General features: G+C 45.3%; 1 protein-coding gene across 1 annotated transcript in view; it reads right to left on the bottom strand.

Moving 5' to 3' along the window:
- The window catches only part of LOC127197685 (anoctamin-2), a 185,622-nt gene that overhangs the window by 76,165 nt on the left and 91,674 nt on the right, over positions 1-17,783 (bottom strand). The window contains exons 5-7 of the mRNA XM_051155656.1: positions 7,341-7,492; positions 4,560-4,614; positions 2,020-2,071 (exon numbers count right to left, since the gene is read on the bottom strand). Of these exons, the coding sequence (XP_051011613.1) occupies positions 2,020-2,071; positions 4,560-4,614; positions 7,341-7,492 (259 nt within the window). The remainder of the gene's footprint in view (positions 1-2,019; positions 2,072-4,559; positions 4,615-7,340; positions 7,493-17,783) is intronic.

Genomic DNA, 17,783 nt, shown 5'->3' with positions numbered 1-17,783 from the left:
CCAGCAGCCGTGAACCCAATGCTGGATAATTTCTGTTGATACTGAAAAGCAGATCTGGAGGATAATTGCTTCCTGCTTGGTGCTTCTGTTTCATTGTGTGTGTGACTATTCCAGCACCTGCCGCATTGTCTCATAATTGCCTATTTACACATCTGACTGAGTGACTACACTGGGAGCCCCTCAACAGTAGACAATAGGTCAAATTCATCTTGGCATTTTTCAGCTTCTGTAGCATCATCTGACGCATAGCAGGCACTCAAAATAGATGCTTTGCAAATTCTGAGCATTACTGGACAACAACAAATCCTAAGGGTGTTTGACTTTAAGACAAGAGAGACAGACAGACAGACAGACAGACACAGGGGGGGGGGGAGAGAGACACACAGACAGACAGACACAGACACACAGACATACACACATACAGAGAGAGAGAGAGAGAGAGAGAGAGAGAGAGAGAGAGAGGGAGGGAGGGAGAGAGAGATCCTAAAAGGAGAAAGAAAACAATCAGTTCAAGCAGCCAGCTTCCTGTGACCTTCCAATAATCCTGGAGATCATCCTTTTCCAAAGCCCTAGCTTTGAAGGACTTTCTAGTTTATAAAGCAAACTCACAGTTGCCTGTTTGATCTTTACAAAAACTCTGAAAGATAAGTTTATGATCTCCATCCCACACAAAAGAAACGGGGCTGTAGAAAGGTTAAGTCACTGTCTGTCAACACAGTCAGAAACTCGCCAGCGATTGCTATGGAACTAATAGGCTTGGCATTTTTTTTAAAAATTAGTTCATTAGATAAAGTCAACTGAGTAGGATGTGCAAAGCAGAAAGCTAGGTGCATAGGGCATGGTGGTTTCTACACATCTCCAGGGCTCTCTGTGTTAGTCAAAGCCATGAGTATAGAGGCTAAGCGAGAAAGAGATTGAGGTTACTAGAAGCTCCAAAGAGAATGATGGAAGAAGAATCAGTGGACTGGTGACTTGATCTGGGAACAAGCAATGATAGCTCATGTTTTCACCTCTGCCACCACGTGCCTCTCTGAACAATGCATTCCCATCAGACTGCCTGCCTTGAGTGTGTATACCTGAAATGCTGAGGCTTTTGCTCCAATGGTGCAGAAATACTCATGTTTGGAAAATATTCCACAAGGTGAACAGATTCCGCCAATTACAGTGAAGATAATGCTGGATTTAAAGAGAAGTGCACTTGAACCTCACACCCCCTCACTGTACGGTCTTATATTAGTCATTTACCCTTTCTTGGGGAGGAAGAAATTTCTTTGGGCATGGAATGAATGGGTTAGACCCACAAGACCTCCAACACACTCTTTCTTCCTAAAAACAGTAAGGTAAAAATTGACAGTGGTTACTTAAAGCTATTGTGTGCTGGCTAGTTTTGTCAACTTGCCACAAGCTAGAGTCACTTGGGAATAGGGACTTTCAGCTTATGAACTTCTTCCATCAGACTGGCCTGTGGGCACATCCATGGGGCCATTTTGTTAACTTCTAATTGATGTAGGAGGGCCGACTCTGACCACTGTTATCCCTGGGCAGGCAAACCTAGGCTGTCTGAGGAAAGTAGGGGAATAGCCATGTGAAACAAACCAGTGAGCCGTGTTCTTTCACCCACTCTGCTTCAGTTCCTGGTTCCTGCCTTGACCTCCTGCCCCCCTTTCCCTCTTCCTGCCCATGTTGCTTTGGTCATGGTGTTTATCACAGCAACCAAAGGAAACTAGCACAAGAGAGCTGAAAGACACAGGTGGACCTGAACAGAGGAGGAAAACCTTCAACCACCATGAGCTAGAGGTCTGGGAGAGGGTTCAACAGCCTGGGAACATCTTAGGAGGCGAGGCAGAGGGGGCCCCTCTACTCTAGGGCCCACGCTAGCTGCTCAGCCTAAGCTGAAGCAGGCCTTGCTTGTGAGGAGTGGGTCTGCTAGTCTCCCTGGTGCCCACCAAAGAAGGTGTTGACAGGGCCGCCCTCAGCCCCTCACCACCTCATAGACCACCGCGTGAGATGGGTCCTTACCCATCGTGTTGTTGGCTCGGGAGCAGGCTGTGCGCTTCAGAATCTCATGCACCTAAAAGGGAAGGACAGGAGGGTTATGAACGCCTGGGCCATGTGCGTCACCACCCTGTGAGGCAGGCTGTCTGGGACAGAGACACAGGCCTCATTTGGAGAGAGGGGACGTTGAGCATGTGTGGAGCTCATGGCCTGCTTGTCAACCCCATTTAAGCTTGAGTATTTTGAGGAAGCAAAGAATTTAACCCCTCACATACACCCCTAATTCCATCTCACTCTGAAAATATAAATCAATAAAAGGCTATAAATTGGCTGTAACAACAGAAGGGAAGGAAAATAGAGGTAGCTTCCAACATACAGTCTTCTTGAGGGCCGGAGGAAGTGTCTGATTTGCCTCCCTCCGCTGTGTCTGTCTGTGGTGTGGTGTGTGTGCTAGTGCACATGCTTGCTTGTGGTGCCTGCCTGTTTGTCCAGAAAGGTGGGGCGCCCTTACAAGGTGCCTCCTCCACCAGAGGCACAAACTATCTAGGAGAGTCTAAGGGAATGCTGAGAAGGCACAGGGCATGCAGCCAGATGAAGAGGGCCCTGAGTCTGCTCAGGTCCATTCCTCTGCTAGTAGCCCCTGTCAGAGACCTTAGGGAGCTTCTGGAAGACAATGGACAGGGCAGTGCTCGGTGCGGAAGAGCAGAGCCTATCCTAGCATTTTCATTTGCCCAAACTGTTCCTGAGTTCCCATCCTGCGAAATCACAACTGCCTTCTCCCACGGCAGAGTTGGGCAGTCTGGGAATCACCTGTTCTGTTGCAGCTCAAGTCTCACAAGCCTAAAAGATCTAGAGAACTCTTTCACCACCCAGCTTGCAGTGGAGATAGTCTCATGTGGAGGGGCGCTCCTTTCAGAGAACCTGACATACAGATGGCTCAATGATGGCCATCTAATGACTTCCTGAGGAGCCCCAAGCCTCAGCCAGGCCAAGCAAGGGTATCCTATCTGAAAGAAAGGAACAAATAACTAGGCCAAAAAAGATGGAGGTCACAAAAAACAGTCACAGATGCATGCAAATTAGACATCAGTCAAAAGGCCAGGGTGGTCAGGATGAAACTCAAGGCTTTTTTTTTTTTTTTTTTTTTTTTTTTTGCCCTTCTCATACTTTGGGGTAGACCAAGAAAAAGACAGAGAATAGAAAAGGAAGCTTCTAGAAGGAGGGATGAGAGAGGGATGTGTTTCATCACCATTATTCACACTCCTATATTCTGGCCACAGACCTAGAGGGAGTAGAAAATAAATAGTTTCCAGGAGAATGGGGTTCAAGAGTATTTAATTCTGCTTCTAATATAGCAGTAATTCAATAGCGATAATAATTAGGAACAGCATTTATACGGCATTGTATTATTTTACAAGCACTTTGCAATGACCAGTTAATCTCCACACTCTGTACTTCCTCTCCCCCCTCCCTCGGCGCCCTACACTCCAGGGTGGGAGCCAACATGTTGAGAATTAATTGACTTATAATAGCATCAAAGAAAACAGGAAGTTTATACCCTTTTCCATAGGAAGGGAAAAGAAATCATATGCCCGCTTTTTTAATCCTTCCTAAAACATGACATGAAGGGGCCAGAGATATTGGTTGATTGATTGATTGACACTAAGAGTAAAAGTCGTTGGTGTGTCTTGGAAATGCTCCCTGTTCCTTTTGCTCCTATCACCCGTGCCTTGGTGGGGGGGGGGTCCTTTTAAGTTTCCATCCCTTATTTGCTCAGCACCAGAAATGTAAGCTCTTTCCGAAGGACTGTCACGGCCGCACTTCCTGTGTGGGGTAGAGTTCTAGCAGATGAAGATGTGATGTGTCTGGAAATGGGGCCACAAGAACAGAGGCCAGACACAGAGCTTTACTAGACTCAAACATCCAACACAATTTAAAAAAAAAAAAAAAACCCTTTGGTATAAGAGAAAAGAAAGGGAAGAGGAGTGAAGAGGGAGGAGAAAAAGAAAGAAGGAAAAGGATAGACTGAAGGACAGGCAGGGTACAGTCAGGAATGTTCTGTTAATTACTGTGTACATTGGCTAATTAGCATTTCCTGTGAAATAAATTCACATGAGTCCTTGCCATGGGGGTTGATGGAGAAAAAGTTCATTAAAAGGCACACTATGCCAGCAGCCAGGACTACATTCAGACACTAACAATCTACATGACTTTTTTCTAGTGTATTGCTTCTTAGAGACTCAGTTTCTTTCGATGTGAACCAAGGGGCTACCCTAATTGGATTCAAGGTCTATCGTCTCTAACACCCCCTGATTCTGCGATTCTAATAAAGGTCTGGGTAGAGAGTTCATAAGCAGCAACACCCTCTTGATCCTTAGGAAAGGAACCTATTTGCTCTTTCTTGTACTACTGGTATGGGGAAGCCCCTTGGATGCCTTACAGTTGCTAAGCAACTCTAAGCAAATAATGATGAGGGACAGCAAGGAGGGAAAGGAAATGCCCTGCCAACCACAAACCCGACCATTCCCCAAAACCTTTACTAACGCAGTACGCCCTTTACTTACGATGCGGCTCCGGGTAGCATTGTCAAAGAAGGTGTCTTTTTCCTGGATGTTGTATCTAGAGGATCGAAGGAAGCAAATGTTGAGCTCAATTCACCACCCTAACCCTGACACCACCGTCCCCACAGCCCAGGGCAAACTTTTAGGAAGCAACAAGGCAAAACATGAAAGTTTTCACACACTCAAGACACCCAGCATGGATGCTTGTTTTGACCCAGGAATTCTGAAAACTAACTGCAGAGATTGTTCATGATGAAAATAAATGACCAGAAGAAAAATGTTCAATAAAAAGATCCGGTGCAAAGGAATTCAACTTCAAAATTGACATGAACGATTGTTATGAAGGCGTTGAAGAATTGTAATCATAAGAAGTTTGTAAACAGAGATTTGTGATAGAAAGTATTATGCCATGATGCATTCAAAATTAAAGCAGATGGAAAACATACCCATGCCTGGGCAAAGACAATGAGAATGGGGGTGTGGGAGAATGCTTGGTTTGGGGGTGTTGGGATTATAACTATTTGTCTCTCAGATTTTTATTTTGTGTTCTCACTGTCATTCCACTGGCAGATATCAAACTCAACTATAAAAGATCTGTGAGTGTTCATACACAGACAAACAAAAAAAGCACTTGAAAGATAGTGATATCTAGAGTTCTAGGGCAGCCCTGGGTTGCACAGCAAGAGCAGGTCTCAAAACAACAGCATAAAGTTCCATAGCACCTATAGAGTGCTCCCTATGCCAGGGTCCTCGCCGAGGACACAGATTGCTTGTCCTTACTCTTCTGGGAGTCACCAGTCACGCATGTCACAGTGACTGATGCCAAGTAAAGCATGACCCTGGGTAGACTGTGGTTATGCAAGGTCAAAGACAGAGCTCAGACTTCCAATTGGGAAGAAAGAATTTTCTAGAAAAGAAACTGGCTATTAACTGACCCTAAAGGATAGCAGATGTGAAACAAAGGGAAATATGTGGGAGATAGATGACCAAAGGCCAGCATTCACATGGTTGAAAGCCTAGGTTGGAAAAAAAAAAAAACATGAAGAAAACCAGAGACAAAAAGAGCAACAGGTTCACCAGCTGTGCACCCTGAGTGATACACTGATCTGCCAAGCAAGACGTGAGACAGTGGCATGACTGTCATGGAGATAACCAATCACTTTCTCATTAGATTTGCCTGGTATTGTAAATCTAGACAAAAACCTCACCGTTGGAAAGGTCATAGTGGCCAGTGGTAACCTATTAGTCTTTCTTTGCTAGGTGGACATATTGACAAACTGCCTTCTGAATCTTTGCTTATGTACAAGATTAAGGGTATTCAGTTTTGGTCAGAGAAGCTTCTTTTTGCAGTAAGTGGTAAGTGGAAGTCATGGAAACTCATAAGTGATAAAAAGATGTTGAGAATAGGAGGCTCTTGAATGCGCCCCCACACATAACATCTATATCACCCACTCTGAGGTTCAAAGACCTAAGATGAGGAAGACAAAGATGAAGATGAATAGGAGGAGGAGGAAGAAGAGGAAACAATTTAAGAACTAGAAGAGGGGTAGGAGAAATAATCTTATGATATTCCAGCCACTGTAGTTACCTGCACGCCATTGGGCCCCTTGGCATTCCATAATAGATAGGGGAGGAGCTTTGGAAGCCTTGCCCTTCCTGAGCAGCCATTAGCAGTTAATAGCTACTAGAAAGTGGAGGGTCGGTTTCTTCAGTGGTGCAACTGCTGGTTATTTGCCCATGCTGTTGTATAACCCCTGGCCCATAATTGCATTAAACTCAATGGGTTACAAAAGAAAAGAAAAGATACAGAAGCATGAAATAAACTTTCTGGGAAGAAGAAAGGGTTCAGTAGGAATGGGAATAAGATAAAAATAGGTTAAAGAGAAGTATATATGACCAAACTATATTGTACCCATGCATGAAGAAAGGGCATCATGCTGGTTCTTTCTGTGTCACTTACATCTGTGTGAGAAATTTGGTCTCCGGAGCAGAAGGATAGTTATAAGGTCACAAAGGGGGATGAGGACTTGCTGGGAAACAGCAAATGCATATTTCTAGAATTGCTATCAATCATGGCGAGATAGTGGGAAGCATTCTCTAAGGAACACAGAAACACTGCTTCTAAAACCAGAGGAGCTTTCTGTCTTCTTGGGCCTCTATGACCCTTCTTTGCCTTACTCACGCAATCCTCATCACCCGCCATAGCTACAGGTTCTCACCTGAGCTCCTACTGCACGGCTCATGCTGCATCTCTCATTTCCCACTTCCCTACCATGGCCAATCCTTCCATAAGTTTCTGTACATTTCCCAAAGGGCCATAGTCATAAAGAGATTTTTATTTACTCTTCCTGGGTTGGGACAGCATTTCCATAGACTCAAGAAGACCCTAAATAGGCAATGGGTATATACAACACCAGAACCTTCCGACATCTTCTCTCTGCTTTATTACGTATTACCAAAAACTAATCAGATAAACTTCGCAGAGGAACTTCCCCCAGAGGAAGCAAGCAGTTTCCTCCTCCCCTGGCTCCCTACACAGCCTCTACAAAAAAAGAGAAAGGTGTTTCTGCATGGATGTCCAGGGCTTTTTGGAATCACTTCATGTGGGAGGGGCAGTCAGAGGCACAGGAACTCTTTCCCATGGAGAGATACCTCCTCCGCTTGGATCCCAGGCTCCAGGGTCCTCATTCCCCAAGCCTCAAGGCTCAGTCAGACACAGAATGACACTAGAAGGCCCTCCCTACCCCCTTCTCATGTGCCTGCCCTAGTGGCTCCCGTACTCACAGGTACATTTTTTCCCTGGAGAATGGATAGGAGAGGTTTTTCATCCTGTTGTTGCTGTGTTCAGGAACTCTGGGCTGCAGGGGTGAGCTGAGCGTCTGCAGAATGGCACTGAACTTCTTTGCGATGCTGCCTCCGGCTTTGATCTCGTACATCTATAAAAGATAAAGCACAGCATGCCACCTGAGACCCTTGAGGAAGAGCAAGGGGCATAGGTCCCCTGGGGATACATACTCTGAGCAAAGGCAAGGATGGGAGGAATAAGAAGCAGGGCTTTTTTTTTTCTCCACCATTGCTTTTCAAATGCCTCTCTCAGCACATGTACAGTGAAGGTGGCCAGTGCAAAGAACCATGCAGATTCTAACTTCCTGACCATCCCATCATTTCACAGAAAGCACAGACCTACCATGAGATAATCGCCATACTGCCACTGGATAGATGCATATAGAATTGTAGGATAGAAAACACCAGGTGCTTGACACCAGTTGGCTCTGATTCCTACACAACCCAACTAGATGTTAAGTTACTGATCCAAAAGGTGATTGCTGTTATTCCAGGATGGTGGCCAAGGAGCCTGGGGACCTAAGATGCTCCTGCTCTGCCTCTTCTGTGCTGAGATCTCAAGTCCATGTCACCACATCAAGCTCTTTATATGGATGCTGGGGCTCGAACTCGGGTCATTACTTTACTAACTGAGCTATCTTCCCAGCCCCACCCCCAAATATTAAACATTCAATGATACCTGTCCTGAGTCAGGTATACACATATTATCATGTTGATTATTAACAGTTCTACTTTATAGTCATATGGTTGTTGCTTTTTTTTTATGCTACAGGTGCCATGTGTGCCTACATTACAGCTTTTATTTTTATTTTTATTTGTTTTTATTTTATGGGTGTTTTGCCTGCATGTGCATCTGTGCACCGTGTGGGTACCTAGTACCCACTGAGGCCAGAAGAGGGCATCAGATCTCCTGCAACTGAAAGCCATGAGTGTGGTACTAGGGTTTGAACCCAGGTCCTCTAAAAGAGCAACTAGTGCTCTTAACCTCTAAGCCATCTCCCCAGTGCCCATTCCATCCATTAGACCTCTGTGTTTGTAAATGCTGTAATTGAAAACAGATGCCATGATTCAGAAAAGCTGTATTAATCAAGGATACAAGTTCTACCCAGGTAATTCTCCTGCCAAGGTACAACATTCATTCTTATTCCTTCCTCAAGCCTGGCTGGGCTTTGTAGCCACTTATCAGAATAAAAATGTGACAGAAGGGACACTGGTCAGCCCATCCTACAAGGTCAGCAGCTTCCAGCCTAATCTTTTCAAGTCCTAAAATGTACTGATAGTCCCCAGAGAAGGAAAAGCACTTAGCCAGACTCCCTTCAAATTTCCAAGCAAACAGAAGATATGGACTCAAAGACCCTTGAACCTCAAGCTACCAGGAGACCCCAGCTGCTACCAAGAGGACTCAAATGATCCTGACCCCATCTCTGCTCAAGTGACTGACCACAAAGCCACTCTTGCCTGCTAAAGTTTGACTACTGCTAAACTATTAAAATTGGGTCAATGTTCCATGCTGCCACGGATGTGCAGAACAAGAGCCAGTACCCAGATGTTCTGACTTAAAAGTCTGTCATCTTCTCTGCCAGGATTGTCTTAGGTTGCTGAGAATCCTCATGAGTTGGTCTAAGATAAAGGCAGCCAGAGCTGTGCAGATGGGCTCTAAGGCTCCAAGAAAGATGGCAACACTTTTCAGCTGGCGTGTGTGAGGTGCGCTTCAGCTTGCTTCAGCAGAACAGTGGCCTCCTTGCTCATTTTGCCATAAGAATGATAGGCTGGAGGAGGTAATAAGTGACCTAGAACCATTTTGTTTCTTCTGAGCAGTTTATATTTATTTTCAGTTAAAATTTTAACACAGTTCCGCTATTTAAAAAAAGAAAACAAAATCACAAGAAAATATTAGCTAAGTAGTAAAGGTTTCTTTTTACTTTTGGCCCAGTCTTACCTTTTTCTCCTGAGGAACTCTCTAGGAATAGTTTACAGTATATATCATCCAATCTTCAAATATATGCATACATGTGTGTATATGTGTATGTGCAAATGTATGTATACGTATGTATATATACATAACATGCATAAACACACACACACATGCACACATGCAACCCACGCTCATACTCTCAGAGACTCTCCCATTTCCCACCATGAAAGAGTAACAGAGACCAGTCCTGAGAAAACCTAAATACCCAAGATATACTGGCTTTCCAGACAGCGGACATCAGGCAACAGAGGGAGGAAACAGTCACGGTGGGTCCTAGGCTTGCTCCAGGTCCCTTCCTTGAGAAGTCAGGGGAAACAAGTAGATCCTCCCAGGTCGCCTAGTTACAGGGGCAGGAATATAAGCCTAGGAACACCAGACAAGAATTCAGACACTAAGAGGGGACCCAGCCCACAGAACTACAGAGGTCTACTGAAGACATCCCTTGAGCATTTAACTGCATAGGTGTGAAAAAAAATGACTCCGTAATAGAAAAAGAACTATCTGGAAGGACTGAGAATGGCACCTATTTCCACAGGACAGACAGGGAAAAACCCTAAATTTCTTGGGGCACTGGGTGAACACTGGTTGTCTCAGTAGTGGTGGATAATTAGGCTTAGATTGGGAGTTCCTGCAGGCCCACTTAACAAGTCATAAAAGAAGGAACTAGGATAAATAGCTTGAAAAATGTTTTCCAAGTCTAGCATATCCGTGACTTGAAATATTTAAGGAAAACAAGCATGCTTTCATGGCACAAGCACTTCCAGCCATCGCCCAGAGATGCTGAGCATGATAACTGGTAGTGTCGAGCGCTAGGAAAGTTCAGGGATGACAAGAACTCTAACAATGGCCCCACCCCTCTCAGCATGCTTAGCAACACGTTCAGCACCTACACCACAAGCAGCTTCTCATCAGAATCTGTGAAGACCCTGCAGGTCCTACCATGGAGGAGTAGGACCTCATCCTCATACATGAGAAAGTCAAGGCTCAGAGGGGCAGGGAATTGCCAAAGTCCAACAGAAAATTGGGCCTAAAGCCCAGGTCTCCTGGATGCCCTATGTAGGGCTCTTCCCTGGACCTGGATGGCCTTCCATCCTCAGCAAGAGGAGGAAGCAAGCAAGAATGTCCCCTTATAGCCCAGCAGCCTAGGCTCTCATCTCACCTTCCTGGAAAGACACTCAGTGCTCTTTATTATCAATAATCATCAGCAGTGGCATCATTAGTCCTGTTATTCTTGGACATCAGAGAATTATGAGCATCCTCAGAAATGGCAAGACACATGTGAGCCAGCTGCTCCCCATTATGCCTCCCTGGGTACACGACGCGCCTCCCTGGGTACACGTTGCGCCTTTCATGTGTTTAAAATCATAAATAATCGTTAAAGTCTGTTGCTCTTATTTTTTATTCCTGGGCTCAAATGTGGTTCTCATAAAAGCTTGCTTTGGCCCCACTGTCACAGTCTAAGGGGTTCACTGAGATTTCTTTTGTCTTACTTCTTTCTTCCTCCTAGTCTCTCTCCATCTCCCCACCCCCTACAGGGGCACATCAGTGTGGTCCCAAGGCTGATTTGTTTCCTCTCTGCATTAAAATCACATGCTTTCCTAAGACACAGGGCACTGAGGTCCTAGTCATGTCTATCTTGGACAACATTCAAGTCACTGTCCCCACTTTACAGATAAGAAAACTGAGGCGGGATTACAAGTTTGATGAACAGACATCAAGGACACACACACAGACACACACACACAGACATAGACACACACACACACACCAGAACAAAAAGAAAAAAGCAAGGAAAATGTATAACAAGATAAGATATAAATACAATAACCCAGTGATCCCTATAGGTCACTTTTCTCTATCTCTCAGCAAATGGCAGGACAGGTTAGCCAGCAAGAATACAGGCCAGGCATAAAGATGGTCACTGCCCCACCAGGGCACACCATGTTGATTGAAGCAAAGTCAGTTTACCTGTTCTTCTGCCTCTCACTTTGTTTGTCCTCAGTTACCCATCAGTTGTCAGATCACCAGTGCTCAACCGTCATTCTTTCTAGCATCTCTCTCATCTCAGCAGTCAGACTATCTGAAGACTACCTCATGCCCTCCAAAAGCCTCGGCAGGCAGAGAAGTGAGACAAACAAGATGGCGTGAGGACACGGGCATGAGGTGGATGAGGACGGAAGGCTATGCAGCCAGAGAAGAGGAAGCCAAGCAAAGATGCTCAGAACTCGCCCCTCTGTTTTCATCTCCTACCGGTGCTGGAGAGACACACTCAGCATGTGCTGAGCCAGGGCTGAAAAGTTCTGGGCTGCTAAGCATCTGTCCTCATTCACTGCCCATAAGCACATTTGCCCACGCACGCAAGTGCTAAGCCACCCCCACCAAAATGGAAGCAACACCAGGAGCTGAGAAATTCAGCTGTAAACCTGGAGCCAGAAAGGAGGTCTCCATGGCCACAACGAGACTGAGCATCGCCCATGGCTCTATCTGTGCCTACAGGTTGAGCTTCCTGTCGGTAGCAATCATGTAGCCCATGATATCCTGACCAAAAAAAAAAAAAACTCTCTCTCTCTCTCTCTCTCTCTCTCTCTCTCTCTCTCTCTCTCTCTCTCTCTCTCTCTCTGTGTGTGTGTGTGTGTGTGTGTGTGTGTGTGTGTGTGTGTGTGTGTGTGTTGTCTGATTCTGTATTCGTTTATGGTTTTTATTTCTGTTGTCAGCATGTCCTCTACACATGAATGAATGTTTGCTGACTTTTAAATTTTGGGATAAAATCCAAGCTTTTTAAATTACATGGCTGACAAGGCCCCTTACGAGCTGTGCCTCCCAGCTCCCTTCTCAGTCTCTTTCTCCTCCACACACAGCCTAGGCTGTACCCACACTGACGCCTCTCAGTTCCTCTCACAGGCAGGCTTTTTTGACCTTGGGTCCTGAGGATATATCTTTGCCTGTCTGGAAATGAACTCATTTGCCCTCCCAACTTACCAACCCTTCCCCAGATTTCAGAGCTGAGCTCAAATGCTCACCCACCCTCATCCAAATGAGTTTCTTCCCATGGCTCTTATTATACACCCTTCTTGTTTTCCTGCAATTTACAACTAGTCATAAAATGCTGGGTTCTCACCACATAAAAATCATCCTAGCCAGAGGACAGCTGTGGTCCTCTGCATTGGCAGAGCATCTGGGGCATACCAGTTTTCAGAAAGTGTCATCAGATGGGTGGACGATAAAGGTGAGGGATGAAAAGATGAATAGAGGATGGACCAGAGCAGAGAGAACAAGTAAAGTTGTGGTGGGAAATTAATGTATATATCAAACATGGAAGAATCGGCTCAGAAATCCCTGGTTATGGTATAGACATTGATGTCCTTGACCCTTCTCTTGAGCAGAAGCCACCTCATGCCTGGAGTAAGAAACACATCGTTCAGATTTCTCCTCGTTCTCCAGTCAGGAGATAAATGGAACTAAAGGTTCCACTGTGAGGCACTCAGGTTTGCATCAGCAGAGGCCTGAAATAATGGATAAAGATCTCCCGAGAAAAGGATGCAGGGTAAGCTGCTGAGCACCCACCAGAGCCTATTCCAAGCCGCCAATTGAACAACAATAGCTTGTAAAACTCTCAAAAACGTAACTACCAGTTTCAAGAGCCTTCAGGAGCCAGTTTGTCACTGGAAACGCTCACTTGGCACAGGAGTTCCATCCATGAGCCCCGGTGCAGGAAGTACAGGAAGCCAATGGCCCGCCCCTTCCCCTCTCCTTCTCCTCCTTTATGTTCACAGACATGCTGTTGATCTTCCTTGTCAACCTGACTGCACTTGGATTCACCCAGGAAACACACTGTTGGGAGTGCCTGAACTCACCCAGGAAACACACCACTGGATGTGCCTGAGATGGTTTTTAGGAAGAGACTTCACCGAGGAAGGAAGATCCACCCTGAGTGTGGACAGAGGCTTACCAAGGCCACGGACCCCTGAGTAGATAAAAACGGAGAAATACAACCAAGCGCCAGCTTCCTCTGCCTCCCCCCCCATTTCCTGATCTGCCTAGACGTGAGGACTCCTGCTCACAGGGACCCTGCTATACCTTCGCCATCATGAGGGGCAGTCCTCCTCTCAAACTATGAGCCAAATAAGTCTTCCCTCTGTAAGCTGCTTTTTTGTCAAGCTTTTGCCATGGTGACAAGAAAAGTGACTTTAAAAGGCTGCATGGCCACGCTGACCCTCCTGTCCAGTAAGTCTTCTACTGGACCACATGGCCTGATTTACACTTTGTGCTGACACTGTTGCTAACAGCACCATCTCTCTTAAAACTGACCTCTTCCTGACCTGATGATCAGCCTGCCCACACTCTCCACTGCTGCCAGCCTCCTGTCCAAGGTCCCAACCTCTCCCAGGTCCCCAGTTTGGCATGGAGCTCACTACATAGCTTAAGCCAGCTCACAGCAATCCTGCTAGCATCCTGGGTGCTAGAATCATGGGCACCAACCACTACACTGGCTTATCTTCGCGTTCTTAACGTCACTGTCTTCGGATCTTAGGTCAGGCTCCTCTGCTCACAGACGTGTGTTGTCCCCGTCCCCATGGCCATTGCGTGTCTATGTCCCAGCTCAGCTTCTTCCCTAGAGCCACAGTATGGAGGTACAGGGTTTCCCAGCCCACCCCTTTCTGATGCTGAAGCAGAGCAGCATGGCAGGAGACAAAAGGAAATGCAATGCATTCTGCCCTCTGTCCAGCTACTTAAATAGTAATCAAAGATCATGCACCAAAACACCCATAGAGATATGAAGTCCAAACACTCCCTCTGCAGTATGCCTATGATTAAAAAAAAAAAAAAAAAAAAAAAAAAACCAAGGGATTGGGACTGGGCTATGACAGCAAAAGGACAGCCCCACCTCTAGCCGTCCTTCTATAAACAGCTACAGTTCTACCTCACTTTTAAAAAAATCATTTATGATGATAGCAGATGCATTCCAAAGTTGAGGTGGACAGTGACTCTTCTCCCCACAGCTAAGGACTAACATGTTCCTAACTGCAATAAAAGTCATGGAGTTTCTCTTGACGTTGTATCTTATTTTATTTTGGGCTTTTTTTTTTTTTTTTTTTTTTTTTTTTTTTTTTTTTGAGATCCCACTATGTAGCCCAGACTAGGCTGAAACCCGTGATTTCCTTGCCTGCCCTTCTGTGCTGACCACTTTTATGCCAATTTGACACAAGCTAGAGTCGTCAGAAAAGAAGGCTCAAAGGAGAAACTGTCTCCATAAGATTAAGCTATAGGGCAAGCCTGTAGGGCATTCCTCTTAATTAGTGATTGATCGGGGAGGGCCCAGCCCACTACAAGTGGTGTCATCCCTTGGCTGGTGGTCCTGGGTTCTATAAGGAAGCAGGGCTGAGCAAGCCATGAGGATCAAGTCAATAAGCAGCACCCCTCCATGCCTTCTGCATCCGACCCCGCTTCCAGGTTCCTGCCCTGTTTGGGTTCTTGTCCGGACTTCCTTCAGTGAAAGACTAAGATGCAGAAGTGTAACACGAATAAACTCTTCCTCAGCTTGCTTGGTCGTGGTGCTTCATCACAGCAATGACACCCTACGGCACCTTCTCAGGTGCTGGGATCACAGATGTGGACCGCTGCACCCAGACCCCCTGACTTTAACTTTATGGATTTACTGAAGTGTTAAAATAGTTCCAGTGAGTAAACAGTGCACCATTTGATAAAGGAACTCATTGTCAAAGAAAGGAGTGGCTTCGGCGGCTGAATTCCACTTGACGGGAGACAGGTGTGAATGAATCCAGACACCTATTTTTCTGTAGAGAGCCTCTTCTAAGATCATGACTAAAAGGGGCTGAGGGAATGAGAACCATGCAGCACCAATAGTCTGATCCATCTAGAGCTTGTTGAGCAACTCTTCAGTGGTGCACAGTGATTTTCAGGAAGTGGGTAAGATGCCTGAGTTCCTGGTCCCAGAGATTTAGGGTACAGGTGACACCCAAGCATAACTCCCAAATGCACCTGGAGGAAAAACACCAATAGATAAGGCAAACATTGAGTGTGCAATGACTAAGAATCCAAGAAAGGAGAGGGGGGGGTTCAGGCTGAAGAAACACAGGACCATCAGTGAGGAGGGGAGGATGGAGATTGGTGCACAAAGGATGAACTGAGATGGTTTATTCAGGGAGGAGTAGGATGCCATTCTAAGACCTAGGACAAGTGCTTTTGGGAAGGTCTGTGTCATAGAAGAAAGAGGAAGCCACTTTGTGTTCTAGAAAGGTCTATATCAAAGAGATTATGTAAGCCCCCCAGAGAGGCCTGCTCGGAAGAGAGTAGTGCAAGTGGGCAGGAGAACTCGAAGGAGAACCAGTGATGCCATCAAAGCTGGGGATCTAACAGCTGCAGGTACAGGCCATGGAGCTAGACTAAGTGTGACAAAATACTTGGGCTCCCCTCAGAGAGATAGCATAGAGGGACACACAGGACAATGGGACCCAGAAGAATGTGGGCAACCCAAAGATAATCTGTCCAGGCCTAGGCCTTTCCACTAAGCAACAAGAGTGTGTGTGTGTGTGTGTGTATACATGTATGTATATGCATATATGTATATGTATACATATATGTTTATATATACACACACAGAGGGGGGATGAATAGATAGACAGATAATACATAATAGTCAGACTCACACATTGTCATCCTCTTTACACATGGGACACAGCATTTTAAAGTAAAACAAAGAATTTAGAGTCTGTCTTCCTTACTTTGCAGCTGAAAAGGGAACAGGTCCCCTTCTGTCAGAGGTCTATGGGAGGGGAAGAGGGTGGAATGAGGAGGGAGGGTAAGAAAGGGAAGATACAAACAAGGGGATAACATTCAGGATGTAATCTGAATAAATTACAATGAATGAAAACTAAAAACAGAAAAGAAAAGAAAAAAAAGGAAAGAAAAGGGAACAGTAAGTCACTTACAAAACTAATCCTCAGCAGTGGAATGTTGTAACCTGTATCTCTCTTACCTAGGACCTCAGCATTTTGGATGAATCTCTCCTCCACAGCCCTATACAACATTGCCCCAGGGCATTAGCAGGCCTTCCACAAGAAAGAATGTGGAAGGCAATGGAACCACTTCTCTCTCCATAAGGCTTCTACAAGCTTCAATTAGCCATATAAAATGCAATGATGAATGCCTCTTGAGTATGTTAGAGCATAGAAACATTTCGTTGTATAACCCAAGAGTATTGGTCTACATAATGAACCTTGGAAAGTGCCCTTCCAGACTATACTGCACAGTCTGGCCCAATAGAAGGCAGTTTGGGGTTGTTTTCCTGTACATTAAGAGAGTGGGAGAATGGCTTTGGAATTGGGCAAACATGGTTTTGGATTCCTAGGTCTCTTCTCCAAGTTATGAGACCTGGGATGAGATCATTAACCTCACTAAGACTAAGGCAAAGTTCTCTCATCTATAAAATGGGGCTAAAGTGAGTCCTTAACTTACTTAACTCACTTGTGAGGTCATACAAAATAATACACACAAGCTTTAATCAGCTGGCCCAATGTATGGGGAAATTTCATATTTAAACTCCAGCTGATTTAATGGTTTGTTCATAAAATTATAACTGTGATCACAAGTCTTGATTTTAAGATACTTCATCTTGATCAGCATTCTTCAAAGTGGCTTCAGGGACATTTTTTGTCAAAGACAAGGGCGGCAATTAGAAAAGTTGGGCGAGCTTTAAAATATACAAATTTCTTTATCTGGAAATGGCTCCTACCAAGGCAAAGGCTTTTACTGATAGATCTGGTGGTTGTCTTTGGATATATGACTAAGAATGGAAAATAAATATTAAATTAAGTAACCATCCCTTGTAGATGTTACCCACACTGGGTCCTTCCCACTATCCCTGTTAGAACCTCCTGACTCATCTAACAGCAACAGGATACAACAAAGTGGTCACAGACATGCCAAATTCAGACAGAAAGATCCATAAACAAAGAGCCTCCCATCCTGCAGAAGACTCAAAGTCAGGCAGTGAAAGCTCTTCCAGGCCATCTTAGACATTGCCAAATAGAGTCTCAGTGTGCAGAGCAAGCCAAAAGGTCTACCAAAGGCCCCTCCACTGCGCTGTTTGCTTACTGTTTCCTGACAGAAGGATACTTCAAAGGACGACCATCACAAATTGCCATGAGCCACGTGACTTGAAATAACCGATACTGTTCTCCTATAGTTATAAAGGCCATAACTCTGAAATGAAAGTGTCAGGGGCTGTGCCAATTATAAAGGTGCTAAGGGAAAGGTTTTCTGTGCCCCCTTCGAGCTTCTGATGTCAGCAAGCATTCCCTGACTTGAGTGCATCACTCAGGGATTAAAGCAAAAGCATACTCTTCTAATAGTTCTATGCCTTTTTAAAAGAAACCAAAATCCCAAAA

The sequence above is a fragment of the Acomys russatus genome, chromosome 13 (assembly GCF_903995435.1).
Source record: "Acomys russatus chromosome 13, mAcoRus1.1, whole genome shotgun sequence".
NCBI classification, from domain to species: Eukaryota; Metazoa; Chordata; class Mammalia; order Rodentia; family Muridae; genus Acomys; species Acomys russatus.
The sequence above is the reverse complement of the archived record's forward strand: the minus strand, read 5'-3'. Positions and strand labels throughout refer to the sequence as shown.